Source organism: Olea europaea, chromosome 9, assembly GCF_002742605.1.
Source record: "Olea europaea var. sylvestris chromosome 9, O_europaea_v1, whole genome shotgun sequence".
Classification (NCBI taxonomy): Eukaryota; Viridiplantae; Streptophyta; class Magnoliopsida; order Lamiales; family Oleaceae; genus Olea; species Olea europaea.
The window spans coordinates 7,399,418-7,412,389 of record NC_036245.1 but is presented as its reverse complement, the minus strand read 5'-3'; the positions used below and the strand labels follow the sequence as shown (position 1 = coordinate 7,412,389).

The window sequence follows — 12,972 nt, the reverse complement described above, 5'->3', positions numbered from 1 at the left end:
TAGATTTCCCCTTTTTCTTTCTCTCTTTTTTTTCCCTTTTTTTCTTGTTTTCCTTCTTTCCCTCTTCGTATCGATGGTGTAGGGTTCTGTTTATATAAAATGATAATGAATTCCATATTAGTACTACTTAATGCTCCACTAAGTACAAATTGCAATCAAGTCCCTCATTTTCTATTTTATATAACATTCAGTAATTAACTTCCCATAATTGAAAACTAAACCCCAAAATTTTATTTTATTCGTCTTAACCCTTTATTCAATACTCATTTCCTTTTTTGTGAACAATTAATTTTGGTCTATTCAAAATGACATCTTGGGTTAGAAAAAAACTAAAGCTTGAAAGGCGTATTCACGTACCTGTGTTCGAAATTTAAACTCTTTTTAGTCATATCCCCATATCTTATATATTAGAAAATAAAATATTCGACACTTGGATACGTACCATACCCGATACCTTACTCAAGTCCGAGCATCATGGGTTTTATTTCATATCAAAAGCATCTAGTAATTGAAGCTATGGGGCTATTTCGTTACTTGATGGGAATTATAGACAAAGGACTTGCATATGATTTATATTGATATAGGAAAAGCACGTGATGAAGTAATATGATATAAAAGAAAGAATTCTATTAAGAGCTTGTTTGGGCCCGATTTTTTCACCCAAAAAATTGATCTTTTGACCGTTATTTCACTATTCCAGCCGTTATATTTGACTTCTTCTTTCATAGGTAGACCCCACTTTTCTTCTAACGGTAAAAAATCAATTCTCAAAATCACTCACAAACAGGCTCTAAATATGCACAAGGATTTCTTGGATTGAGTTATAACACATATTTTTAGTTGTCAAGATTAGTACATAGACGATAAGTCAGAATTTATATGGCGTGCTTAGTAATCAATTAATATAGCTAAAATATCATTTTAACTTAGCTCTATTAGACATAAGGATGGTGGAAATATCATGATAGAAGATTGTGTTGTCCAAAAGAGTATTATTTATGAAGAAAATGCAGTGCATATGATTAGAAAAAGTTATATGAAGTTGAGAAGTAGCACACACACAGATTTAACATTTAAGAGAGGGAACATACCTAGAAAAAGGAAGTAGGACGAGAACTCACAAGACTAGAGAAGCATACAACAACAAATTGTGCCTTAATCCTAATAAAGTTGGAGATGGCTAGATAAAACCTTCATTGCTACTCCATTCGATCTGTTACAACAGTTACTGGAAGATCTAATACAATCCTTCCCCAACCACAACATGTCATGTTAATTTTGGTAAGCCTCTTCCTTTTTTTACATGTCCTACCAGGTTCTTGTTACTATTGTTACTAGGGCCCATTTTAGATCCACACAAGACACATCCTAATCACCTAATCTTTTCATCAATTTATCTTCAAGTGGTGTAACCTCAACTTGGTATATTTTTTCCATTGCTTATCCATTTTAATTCGATCACATCTACCTTAACATTCCCATTTCAAACTTTCATCTTAGGGAGATTATTGTCCTTCTCACAACTTAGCATTCGGTACTATATAACAAAACAATTTAATAAGGGTAATTCATACCATAATTTTTATAAGTTGCACCTTATTTAATAGCACTTAATGTCCTCAACTTTGCTCGTATAACACTTATGTCGCGAATTTTTTTGTCGAATTGTTTATCTTCAACCTCTCATTAATTAACACATATCGTTCTTGATTATAGTTTCTATAAAATTATTTTTGCGCAATTTGAAATGTGGGAAAAATATTTTATTATACCTTTGAATTTAGTCTTTGCTTGATCTCCATTATTTCCAAAATACATTTTTCTCTCTTTTTTTCAACAACGCATTCTTCATTAAAATAATATTATATGCAAAGTCTTTTTTCTTATTTTTGAACCACACATTCTCCATAAATCTACAATTCCAAAATGCATTCTTAGCAAAAAAATAGAGCTCAAATAGGTGCTTATTATTTTTCGAAAAATATGATGGATAAATAAGCCCTTTTTATAACCTCCCAATGAGCGTTTTGGAATGAAACCATTATCAAAGACGAGATGTGTATTAATGGAAGGTTGAAGATAAAAATACATTAAAAAAGGTTAGGTACATAAGTGCTACAATGAGCAAAGAATAAGGACCTTAAGTGAAATTAAAATGTGGTGCAACTAATGAAAATTATGGTGTGAATATAATTACCCATTTAATAACTGTTTTGTACACCTTGCCCTTTAAACTTATAGAGATCATAAACTCTAGAATACCTACTACACTTCTCCATATTGTCCAACCTGTTCTAATCCTATATATTATATCATATTCAAGTCCTCTTTAATAATCGAATCTAACTACCTAAAGTAATCTCTTTTGGAACAAATAAATGAGTCCTAAAGCTAGCTGACTCCAAGTTTATTAAATAGTAAAACTTTATCATTGATTATCAAAAATTTTGTAATGGGTTAAGAAATCATAGAGCTAAAGAAATATTTGTTCCAGATTTTTTTTTACTACAGTTATAAACTCTGAACATAATTATTAATATCACATTGAGTTGTTTGTATGGAACACAAAAGTAGCAAGTATATGACAGTAATATTCATAAAGAAAAAATTGGTACCTTTTGGAAACTGCCATCATCAATGACAAACGAAGGTAGCCATTGGCCAGAACTTCGTGAACATATGGTCAATAAACTCCCTTGCGTATGTTGGGCGCTTATCAAATAAGACATTTTCTGCTGCTTTCCCATCAAAAGTGCCTCGCATTGATGGGCTGTTTCCTTATAAGATGCATCAGGAGCATTGCTTGTAGAAATTCTACCGACTTGATGTGCAGTTTCCAGAACCTGTTCAAATATGTCACACACAACATTATTGCAAGAAAGTCGTGGGACAATTTTAAAGATGTTATAATGCCTTATTTGGCTGGCATTAAAACTTGTAAAGAAACAAAAGTCTAATTCCACATATGATCTATATGACTCAATACTGTAATGAATTTGTACAACATTAGAACTTTTGAAGACTACATGCTCCTACGACGACTAAGTGAAATGTGAAAAGAATCAACGAATATGGACAAAAATGTGTATGTTATAATTAAAAGAAGTCCAATGAAATGTCGTTGAAGTTAGGCAATCAGTTTTCATAAACATACTCTGTGTGAGTTAACAAGAAAATAAACCTAACTATCAGATCATTATTACTTAGTAGTAAATATAAAAAGGAACCTCGTGAAGGAAAAACTTACAGATTGTAGAAGTTTATCAACACTCAAAAGGTCGGGAATTTCAATGTCCAACTGTGAATTATTTTCACTACACTTTGGATCCAGAAGAGAATCATCATCTATTTCCAAAATTGAGGTTACCTGCACCATAGTAAAATAGACATGATAAGGATCATCTTTGGCTATGCTTAAAAATGTTATTTCTTGGAAGTAAGTTTTGTGAGTAAAAAGTAACTTTCAAAATTATGTTTGGCAAAATATAACTTAAAATTAATGACATCCAGACATCATCTCGGTAAAAAGAAATCTATAAGATCTAATTAAAGTATTACCTTGTTTAGAGATTTAACGTTTGTTGTATGCCTCGGATGAGCATGGTTAGAGGTGTTTCTGAATGCCTGGAATCCCAGAAGGCATTCTTCATCAGGCATAAATTCTTTGAGCAACTGCTCCCTGATGGAAGATTCTTCAGACTGCACAAAGTAGCATTGGGGGAAGAATTACTAGTTGAATTTATACATTAACCATGCATCCATTTCATGGAACTAACTTACATTTGTTAAATTATCCAGATTATTGATAATAACAGAAACAAGACATTCTGTAGTCTGTTCCTGGGTGATCTTTATTTCTGAAAGACATCTCAAAGCTGAACTGTCATCATCCTTTGACCCATAAACAGTTTTCGGATGAACAGAACCTGTATCCGAAATCTTCAACTTACAATCTTTAACCAAGCACAAAAATGGATCGACCTGAAAATGAAGAAAGAAGAAGATGATGAAGCATCTAACCAACCTTGGTAAGTGAGTAATATTTGTATTTACCATTGATATCCATCGACTATTACTACAGCTTATGGCATTGAAGTTAGAGCAAGATTGGGTAAAAGCCTAAATAATTAAGTTTTACGTAAACTTACGTACAAGTGAATAAGTTCCCAAAATGGATAAATGTTTATTGGACAAAGTTGAAAATAAGTTATTTACTTTTTCAAGATGGCAACTAAAGAATTACTTTTACAAATGAGTTAACTTTAACTTTTTTGACTTGAAAGAACAAAAAATTGGACATATCCAAATATCCTTGGAAGAGAAGGTCCCATAAAATTAAATTTTTATTACATTTAAGCTGAGACAAACATGTCTGGCAAGATTAAGCATTGAGAGATTAATATACCACAAAAAACATGGGACATAAAAAATGTAAAACAAAAAGCTTGTAAAAAGAGAGAGAGTTAACCCACCACTTTATCTGTAAGTACAGCCTTGACACGTGGGACAAGAGGAAGGATGTTGAATGCCTTTGATGAAAATATAATCATAGAAGTCGACAGCACAAAAAGGGATCTACGGCGAGATGGGGGCAGTGGCACTGGTAATACAAAAGAACATGTTGATAAACATAATTTAATCGTATTCATAAAAATATGTCTAGTAAATTTAATTAGCAATACCAAGTCAAACAAGCAAATAGAATCATCAACTTGTTTCACTACAAGCATATAAATAACTGTCTGGACTCTAATATTCATTTCTAATCAAGATTCTTTAGTTACTAACAAGACCATTGGCAAGAATGCTATCACTTAAAATTTTGGATGTACATGAAAAAACACACAGCCATGCAGCTATATATGTCAATTAATATAGAAATTTTAAGACATCTTGCAAAATTTAATGAAAATATGTCGTGGTTCAAATATATCAAGATTAATCAACTTAATCCCGGATTGCCAGAATAGATGCTCTTTAATTGATTAACAAAAGGGTGTGGTGGAAAATGCAAGTTTGTAGATTGTTATGCCCCCGTTTGTTTTCCATTATTTGCTCATTAAAATGAAAAATATGATCATTATCCATCACATCAAGCCAACATATTTGACTTTCTATCTCTTATGTGGGGTCCGTAACAGCTATATTTTCCAATCTCATTTTTACGTTAATGTGTACCAAACGGATATGTCTAATTGAAATTTCATTATGTGTTTTAATAAGAAGAATATAGCTTCAAGTTGTTTTTTCTCTTCCACATTCCATTTGTTTCCTCACTAATACTGAGCCAGTAACTTAACAACTCCAAAATCCTCCCCACCCTACAACCCCCCCTCCCCAGCCCCCCCGCGAAGGAAACAAATTTGTGACCAAATAAGATTCAAGAGATCACAAACTTTAAAGTATGTAGCATCATAGTTGAATGAAAGATGGCAAAGGCCTACCTCTTTCTGAGAGAGAAATACTCCGTAATGAAAATGCCACCTGAAAACTCTCTATTAGAACGTCACGGAAGGAGTTCTGCACAGATGCACGGAGGAGTAGTGAGTATAGAAGTTTAAGAATATGGGAAGAAAATTTATAGCCATTAGAACGTCTAATAGGAATTGAAGCATCTAGAAGTAGAAATAAGACAATATCCATGGGGGTCTATCAATACCTATTACAGAAATTGTAGACGGGAATTGAATTTTCCTAGTAACAAACGTCAGGAAATTTCATTTTCTTTCTTTTTTATTAACAGTTTACAAGACAGAACTTCAATGATTAAATGTTCATACGACCAAGAGTTTAAGACACCTTTGAAACTGTAAGTTACCTTGGCTCGAGAGAACAGCAAAACCAAGCTGTATGTATTAGCGATTGCTTCATAATTTTCAGGCATGTTTGAAGGAGACATGGATTGCGCCCATATAGAAGAAAGCAGAAGGCTTATTTGGTGGCTGCTCAGCCTAAGAGCAACGGCATCCTAATATCAAAAGGAAGCAACTACACAATTTAGTAATGCTACATTAAGCAGATTCAACAGGCAACCATCTAAAATTTTAGTAAGTCCAATGTCTTTCAATGCTACAATTGTGGCATATCTAGTAAGGTGAATTAGACAACAATAAATAATAATAACAAAGAAAAAGATGATAGTATCTTGTCTATTACAGGGTCCAGTTTGGTATAATGGAGTATGAAATATGTACTAAAGGAATTATGCGATCCAGAGAAGAAGATATCTGACTTTGGAACATAATGAAGAGAACAATTATGTACAGAAGTTCTTAAATTGGATAGAATAAAAGAAAATGAGAACTGAACTAGCAGGTTCATTTCAGCAGTGATAATTCTTGATAAATGAACATTTAGCATCAACTTCAAAATTATGAAGTTGGGATATGATGAAGACAACGTGATAAACCTACCATTTCTTTGCTTGACTTGGTTGCAGAATCTACATCTGGTGCTGGTGAACTTCTGAAGCTGTATGCTCGACTATAAGTTGACTTAATTCTATCCAACATTCCACTAGGGTTGTTTCTTTGTTCTCCCTCACCTAAAGATTTTTCGTTGTTCAATTCATTGAAGTTTTCCCATGAAGAAATCTTCTGGTCACTCAGTTTTTCAAACAGGGCAGCCGATGAAGAAAATACAGAAACAGTTTTTGAGAGTGTTCTTGGAAAATCAGTAGTCTTCTTCCTGTCGGTTGAGGATGAACACGAATGAGGGCAAATGGAAGATGGCACAAGGACAACAGAGAAAATCCGGTGAGCTCCAACTCGTGTTTCATGATCTGGATGGATCATAGCTGGAAGCAACTGATGAAATAAAGCCTCTGGGAAAGCCTAAAATTTTAATAGATAAAAAAAAAAAAAGGAAAATTGGACATCAGTTAAAATATGGGCTACAGGAAGAGAGCTCCAAAATGATATAATTTGTGAAAGGCTCTACCCTGTTTTGATATGATAAATTAGGGATAGCAGCTATAATTTGAGCAGTGCGGTAAACAGCAGAAATAGTTGTTCTAGCTATAACATTAATGCTTGAGATGTTCTCTAATATTGTGGCCATTACGTCAAGGATTATTCCTGCATCTCCAACCTGTTAATAAGTGAAACAAAAGTATTATGAATCGAGAGTTCCATCACCTGCTGAAAAGGAATCTTCAATGTCTAGAAACTGAATACAATATCTATCCGATAAGCTTGTGGGTGTTAATTGAGGTAAGCTTTTATATTATAGAACTGTAAAAGAATAACCTATTTTCATCTACTAACAAGAAAACAGGCTTGGTAACCCACCTTAGTTGACAATTCTGTGAGACACTCATCCACGGCTTCATAAAATTTTCTATTCCATTTGATTAATTCCTCTCCCAGATTTGAATCGTCAAGACAACAATGTATGCTTTTACGCAGATGCCTCATAACATCACTCACTGTACTGACTATAGATGCTGATGACTGCACCTTGGTGAGTTGAGCAAGGGAAGTGGCAACCTCAACGATGTCAAGCTGCATATCAGGCCGTTTAAGAACATTTCTATGGTCAAGATGCTTGACTAATATCGACAACAAAAAATGTGCATTCTGTCCTGTAAAATCAAATATAGGAACATTCAATTACTCTTTTGTGAAAAATAAATTTCAATCTAAAACTGAAACAACGTAAAAAAAAAAGGCTGGGAAATAGAAAGTAGAAAGCAATAAGAGTACCTGAGTCGTCCATCAAAAGTTGCATCTCTTTGAGGACAGGAAAAGCAATCCCCCGTTCAACAGACCATAGATTTCCATTATCAAAATACCGGAACAAAGATTCCAAAACCCGGCGCATAGTTGTAGCCTCCTTCCCTAGCTTGGCCATGTTGTGCAAACACACCCTAGACCAAAAGCATGGATTCTTGGCATCTTCCCTGTGTTAAAGAAAACCAAGATATAGTTTTGAGGATGTTATAAAACTCCAAGTGAAGTGTTAGATAGTATTGGATACTATAACAAAATTATAACTTCTTATCAATATCATGACAAGAAATTACGCTGTCATATTGAGTTCTCCTTTCTCATTTACGATCATCCTCCAAGAGGGAACCTTCATCAAGACATCTGGTGAAGGAGAGACATGGCCCTCAATTTTACGAACTTCTTGCACCCAATGGTCTTGGTTGGGATCTTGGGACTCCTTAAGTGGACCTCTATAATTTTCCAAGACTACAGAAACAATCTGGTAAATAAGAAAAATAAACTGATGAATAAAGTAGGTTGTGCACAGTAAGACTGATAAGCCTCGCAAGCCAGGCTAAAAGTAACATAAAAGAAATCTGTAAGAAAATAGTGCATACATAATACAAAAACCGTAAAGCCCATGTTCAACTATCACATGAGTCCACATAACTAAAAGTTTGAAAATTATTAAAACTTTTCGAGGTTTGACCACTAAACATAGATATTAAAAATTAACCAACACTTTATACATCTATAAAAATGAAAGGAATACCAAAAAGACAGAATTCAAAATTATAAAACTGTTTGTTTGCATAAGTTGAAAATAAATGCTTACATTATCAAATTCAACTGGAATATGGGAATTTTCCCCCATGAACCAAACCTGTGAAACAAAAACATAAATAAAACTGAGTAACGATAAGAAATATTTAGATGCAAAGATAAGAGAAACATTAAGTTCCTGAAGGAATAAAACCAGAGAAAGAGAATAATAAAAAGCATTTGAAGTTCATCACAGATTTGGATTTATGAATGAACGTGCCAATCCCCTGATAGCATTAATTTCTGATGGTAAACAGTCAATAGAACATTAGAACTACTTCTGTACTAATGCAAAATTATTCAACACAAGAATGCATGAAAAGAAAAATGAAACATCCAGAATCTGGGCCTCTAAAAGAAAGAGAACTAGGGAAACCATATTCACGTCTCATTGTAAATATAATACCAAAGCACGGTGATGCAGGAGCAGTAAAAAAAATGTACAATTACAACAGACGTCTTAGTTCAAAGCACAGTGATATTTCCCATTCAGCCAAAATATACAATTACAACAGCAAAGTCTTCCACCACCTTCCACCCCCCGTCCTCTGTGGGGTAGAAGTAGAATATGAGATATCCAAGTTCAGAACATACAGGTTTGTGTATACATAGAAAAATGCATACAAACATGCAGGAGATGTTCATATTTTTGTATGTACTTACCCACACGGGGAAGATCAAATAAAGATTCTTATAGCAGGTAGTGTGCCGTCCAGTTTTTACTCACAAGAGCTGTGCAACGTTTTACAGTTTCAAACATAAACTAAGGTATTTCGTACTGTTGAAAACTTTGTCTCTTGTTAATAATGCATTTGTTATAAATAAGTGGTTTTGATATGAGATTATGATTTATAACCTGTTCTGATGATATCATGAAATGTTATGCAAGAAAAACAAAGACGAAGAAAACAAAAAGGCGTATAGTTCCCAAAACTTATTTAAAAAAGGAAAATCTACAGATTAATACTTCATCCACCCAAAAAAATAAATAAATAAATAAATAAGTAAATAAATAAATTGAAGAATCGTTTAATTTAGCAACACAACTGTTCAAACAGAAAATACACTTGGAGAAAAAATTAACCATTGTGTCACTAAAATGGAACTGCTTATACTGTTGCAGACATGAAATTCTTTTGCGAATTCTTGTTAGTAAAATGAAAGATATATCTAAGTGAAAAGGTAATTAAAATGAGAACAAGATACCATAGAGGATAGAGCTTGTAGCGCAACTGCACGAAGATGATGTTCTCTCTCATGCCCTCCATCTTCTTGAGCCAATTGACAGAGCTTTGGAATAAATCCTTCTAAGTTAAACATAAAGGTTCCATCCGTCTGCAAAATACACCAAAGTTCAAAAGTCCAATTTTTTCGAAGAGAAGAATTGGAAGAATCTAAACTGGATGTCTAAAAAATGAGAGAGTTAGGCACCATGGAATATGGAATGTGACAAAAAAATTAAGACTGACCTGATTATTTACAAAATCAAAGATAGACTGGCATCCTATCATTAGCATTTCAACATGGGTTGTCTGATCGAGCAGAATTTGCATAATGCTCAACAGACTAGTTGCAAACAAAGGCCACACAAAAAAAAAAAAAAAAAAAAAAAAAAAAACAGAGTATAGGTTCGTATTAAATTCCCGAAAATAATGAATTGCAACCAAAATCCCACTTAAAAACTACTGCATTAGTAATTCAAATAAAAAGAAACAGCTAAAAAAATAAAGCCTCTTAAAAATTAAAACCTGTCATTCATTTCGAGTGGATCAGTAAGGGTACAAGATAAGAAAGAATACATATTGTCCCAGAAATTTAATAAAAAATGCCTACAAGTGACAAGATAAACTCAACTTCGTTTCTGTCAACTTAAATTTGGAAAAGAAATCATGTTGTTTCGGGAATAGAAGAAAATGCAGAAAATTCACTGCATGGAAATTCACTCAACACAAGACAATTAGTTCATATATGATAAGACATATGCAGAAATGTGGGGAAAAAATTTGTCTCTAGCAACATCTAGCCCTCTTAACTGAAGCATAAAAATTTCTCAGAATTCATTCATTATCGTTGACCTAATTTCCTCTCAGCAAAAAAGTGACTACTTGGGTGAAGAAAAATATCTATTTTCACTTGACCTCTGACAAAAGCAACAATAAGTACTAGTTGAGGAATCAAGACTTCAACAACAAGCAAATAACACACTCGTGAAAATAACCATAATAGAATACTTTAGAATATTAAAATAATTTTAAAAAACAACAAATAAAAGTTGTATAGATCAATGGACATACATTTGCTCCTTGCAAGAAACTATCAATTTCCTGTAAATACACATAACAATTTTTGCCAAACGAAAGTTTCCATTTCGTAATTCCTTGTAGAACCTTTGCTCAAGGAAACTGGTAATCTGTCATAAGAAAACAGACAACAGAGTTGAAAAAAGAAAATCTTTTACTCAAGGGAAGAAAGTATTATATGATCTGTGCATAATAATTAGATGAAGAAATAATTGGAAGATGAATCATTGTTATAAACACAATAAGCTAGAGATAAATAAAGTAAAAAATTAATACCCTTGGGATGCGCAAAGGATTTCTTGCAGCATATTCACATAATTTCCCCATCTTTCGATCATTAGGTTCTTCTTCCTATGTAGCAGAAGGGGAAAATGTCACAATTTCAGCAACAACATATATAAATGAAACATTTAACATAGCCAAGCCACTGAAATATCATGCTGATGCAACATAGACACAATATTTGTCCTCAAATAATGTTGAAATACTTCCAAATTAAAAAAGACTATTGCTTATGACTGGAAAGGTATTTCAGAAATTATTATTGCGATAGCATAACTAAAGAAAAATGAATTCTCCAATTCCTTGCAATTTTTGTAAAAATACTATTTATTTGCTATATAGCTGAATATCACTAGAATCACAATGCAAACGTTATACATATCACATTCTTCAACAGATGTTCACTCTTGGTAGTACAGAAATAATATAATCACAAAAGGCGATCTCCACATTGTAACACATGATTCGTGAAACTAACCTGGGATTGAGGAAAAATTTCTGCGATCAACTTCTTGTACCTTTTCACAGGCTGCCTAGACCGAGCCCGCATTGCTGGGCAAAAGAAACAAAGACTGCCACATACCGGCAAGACTTGCCTTGAGATCACACCCGAAACAGCACTCATAATTCAATAATAATCAATAATGCTTTCTTTCCCTTCTTGATCTTAATATATTCAAGATTCTTGAAAATCTTCAGAACTGGAAGGGAAAGGAAAGCCCTTAAGATGAAGGGGACACTTTTCAAATTCTTTTACCAGCCTGCACAAATTTAAAATTTAAAGACACCTTACGTCAATATCTCTCAACCTTTATGAACAATATGATTTAAAGGTAGCAGAAAATAACCATCCCATAAATTCTCAAGATACCCAAATTCCTTAAATATATCGTGAATCTTGATTGACTGCCAGCCTACATTAATTCAGAATTTAAGACACTTTACCTGATCATCGCATCAACCCATTACAATTGACAATGTAATTTAAAATATTCAATAAATTAGCATCTCATAAATTTTTAAGAAACTTGAATTCCTTCAATGTATGATAAAACTTGATCGAGCCTACATAAATTTAAAATGTAAAGAAAATTTACAATAATTCGCATCAACCCATTTCAAGAAATCATTAATATAAGCATCTCATAAATATTCAAGACAAAAAGCATCTTACATATTTTCAAGAATTATTGATCGAGTATAGATAATAACAATTATATAGAGAACAGATAATGGGTTATTTTCATTCATCTTTTCTTCTTTCCAAGATAATTGAATGAAGAAATGGTTATGTACCTTCAGATCAATGCCCGTAAAGAAGAGATAAGGAGGCTGGTAATCCTTCAATAATTTCAAACAATGTAAGCGTTCCTCTCCACCCTCCGAAACTTAAGACTTCTCTCTCTAGCCACCCCTCCCCTTATCTCTCTCTCTATAAAAAATATTTTATATGTGTAAATTTAATATCGACCGGTAAGAAAATATCGGCCGTCTGACATTAATGATTGAACATGTCAGCGTTCCCCATCAACAACGTGGAGTGACGAACGTGGAGTGAAATTGGTTGGATTTAAAGATATTTACATTTTTGCCATAATTTGAAATCTAGCCGTTGTTCCATGTAGGAGATTAACAGTTTATTCAAATTTAAATTAAGAACATGTTTGGGCTCGATTTTTTTACTCAAAAAATTAATTTTTTATCGTTATTTCACTATTTTAATCATCATATATGACTTCTTCTCTCACAGGTGAACCCCACTTTTTTTCTAATGGTCAAAAAATCAATTCTCAAAATCACTCACAAACAGGCTCAAAAACTTTCCAATTAAACCTAATGATCTCTAATATTATTATAAA

At 33.0% G+C, this 12,972-nt stretch overlaps 1 protein-coding gene across 1 annotated transcript; it reads right to left on the bottom strand.

The window, feature by feature from the left end:
* Positions 1 to 1,953: 1,953 nt before the first annotated feature.
* Positions 1,954 to 12,616, bottom strand: LOC111399542. The gene is made up of 19 exons (XM_023026917.1): positions 12,410 to 12,616; positions 11,592 to 11,874; positions 11,108 to 11,182; positions 10,826 to 10,941; positions 10,001 to 10,115; positions 9,738 to 9,866; positions 8,545 to 8,592; positions 8,024 to 8,208; positions 7,704 to 7,900; positions 7,290 to 7,582; positions 6,940 to 7,089; positions 6,414 to 6,833; positions 5,819 to 5,968; positions 5,445 to 5,520; positions 4,473 to 4,600; positions 3,781 to 3,981; positions 3,559 to 3,699; positions 3,248 to 3,367; positions 1,954 to 2,843 (listed from the first exon to the last, which is right to left on the bottom strand). The coding sequence occupies exons 2-19, from the start codon at positions 11,736 to 11,738 to the stop codon at positions 2,595 to 2,597; spliced, it is 2,940 nt and encodes a 979-aa protein (XP_022882685.1). The 5' UTR covers positions 11,739 to 11,874; positions 12,410 to 12,616; the 3' UTR covers positions 1,954 to 2,594.
* Positions 12,617 to 12,972: the final 356 nt, after the last annotated feature.

Coding starts and splice junctions, on each gene's coding strand:
- LOC111399542 (XM_023026917.1), bottom strand. CDS start 11,738: ATGAGTGCTGTTTCGGGTGTGATCTCAAGGCAAGTCTTGCCGGTATGT. Junction 9,867..10,000: donor TTGATTTTGTAAATAATCAG/GTCAGTCTTAAT, acceptor TGTATTTTGCAG/ACGGATGGAACCTTTATGTT. Junction 7,583..7,703: donor ACTTTTGATGGACGACTCAG/GTACTCTTATTG, acceptor TTGATTTTACAG/GACAGAATGCACATTTTTTG.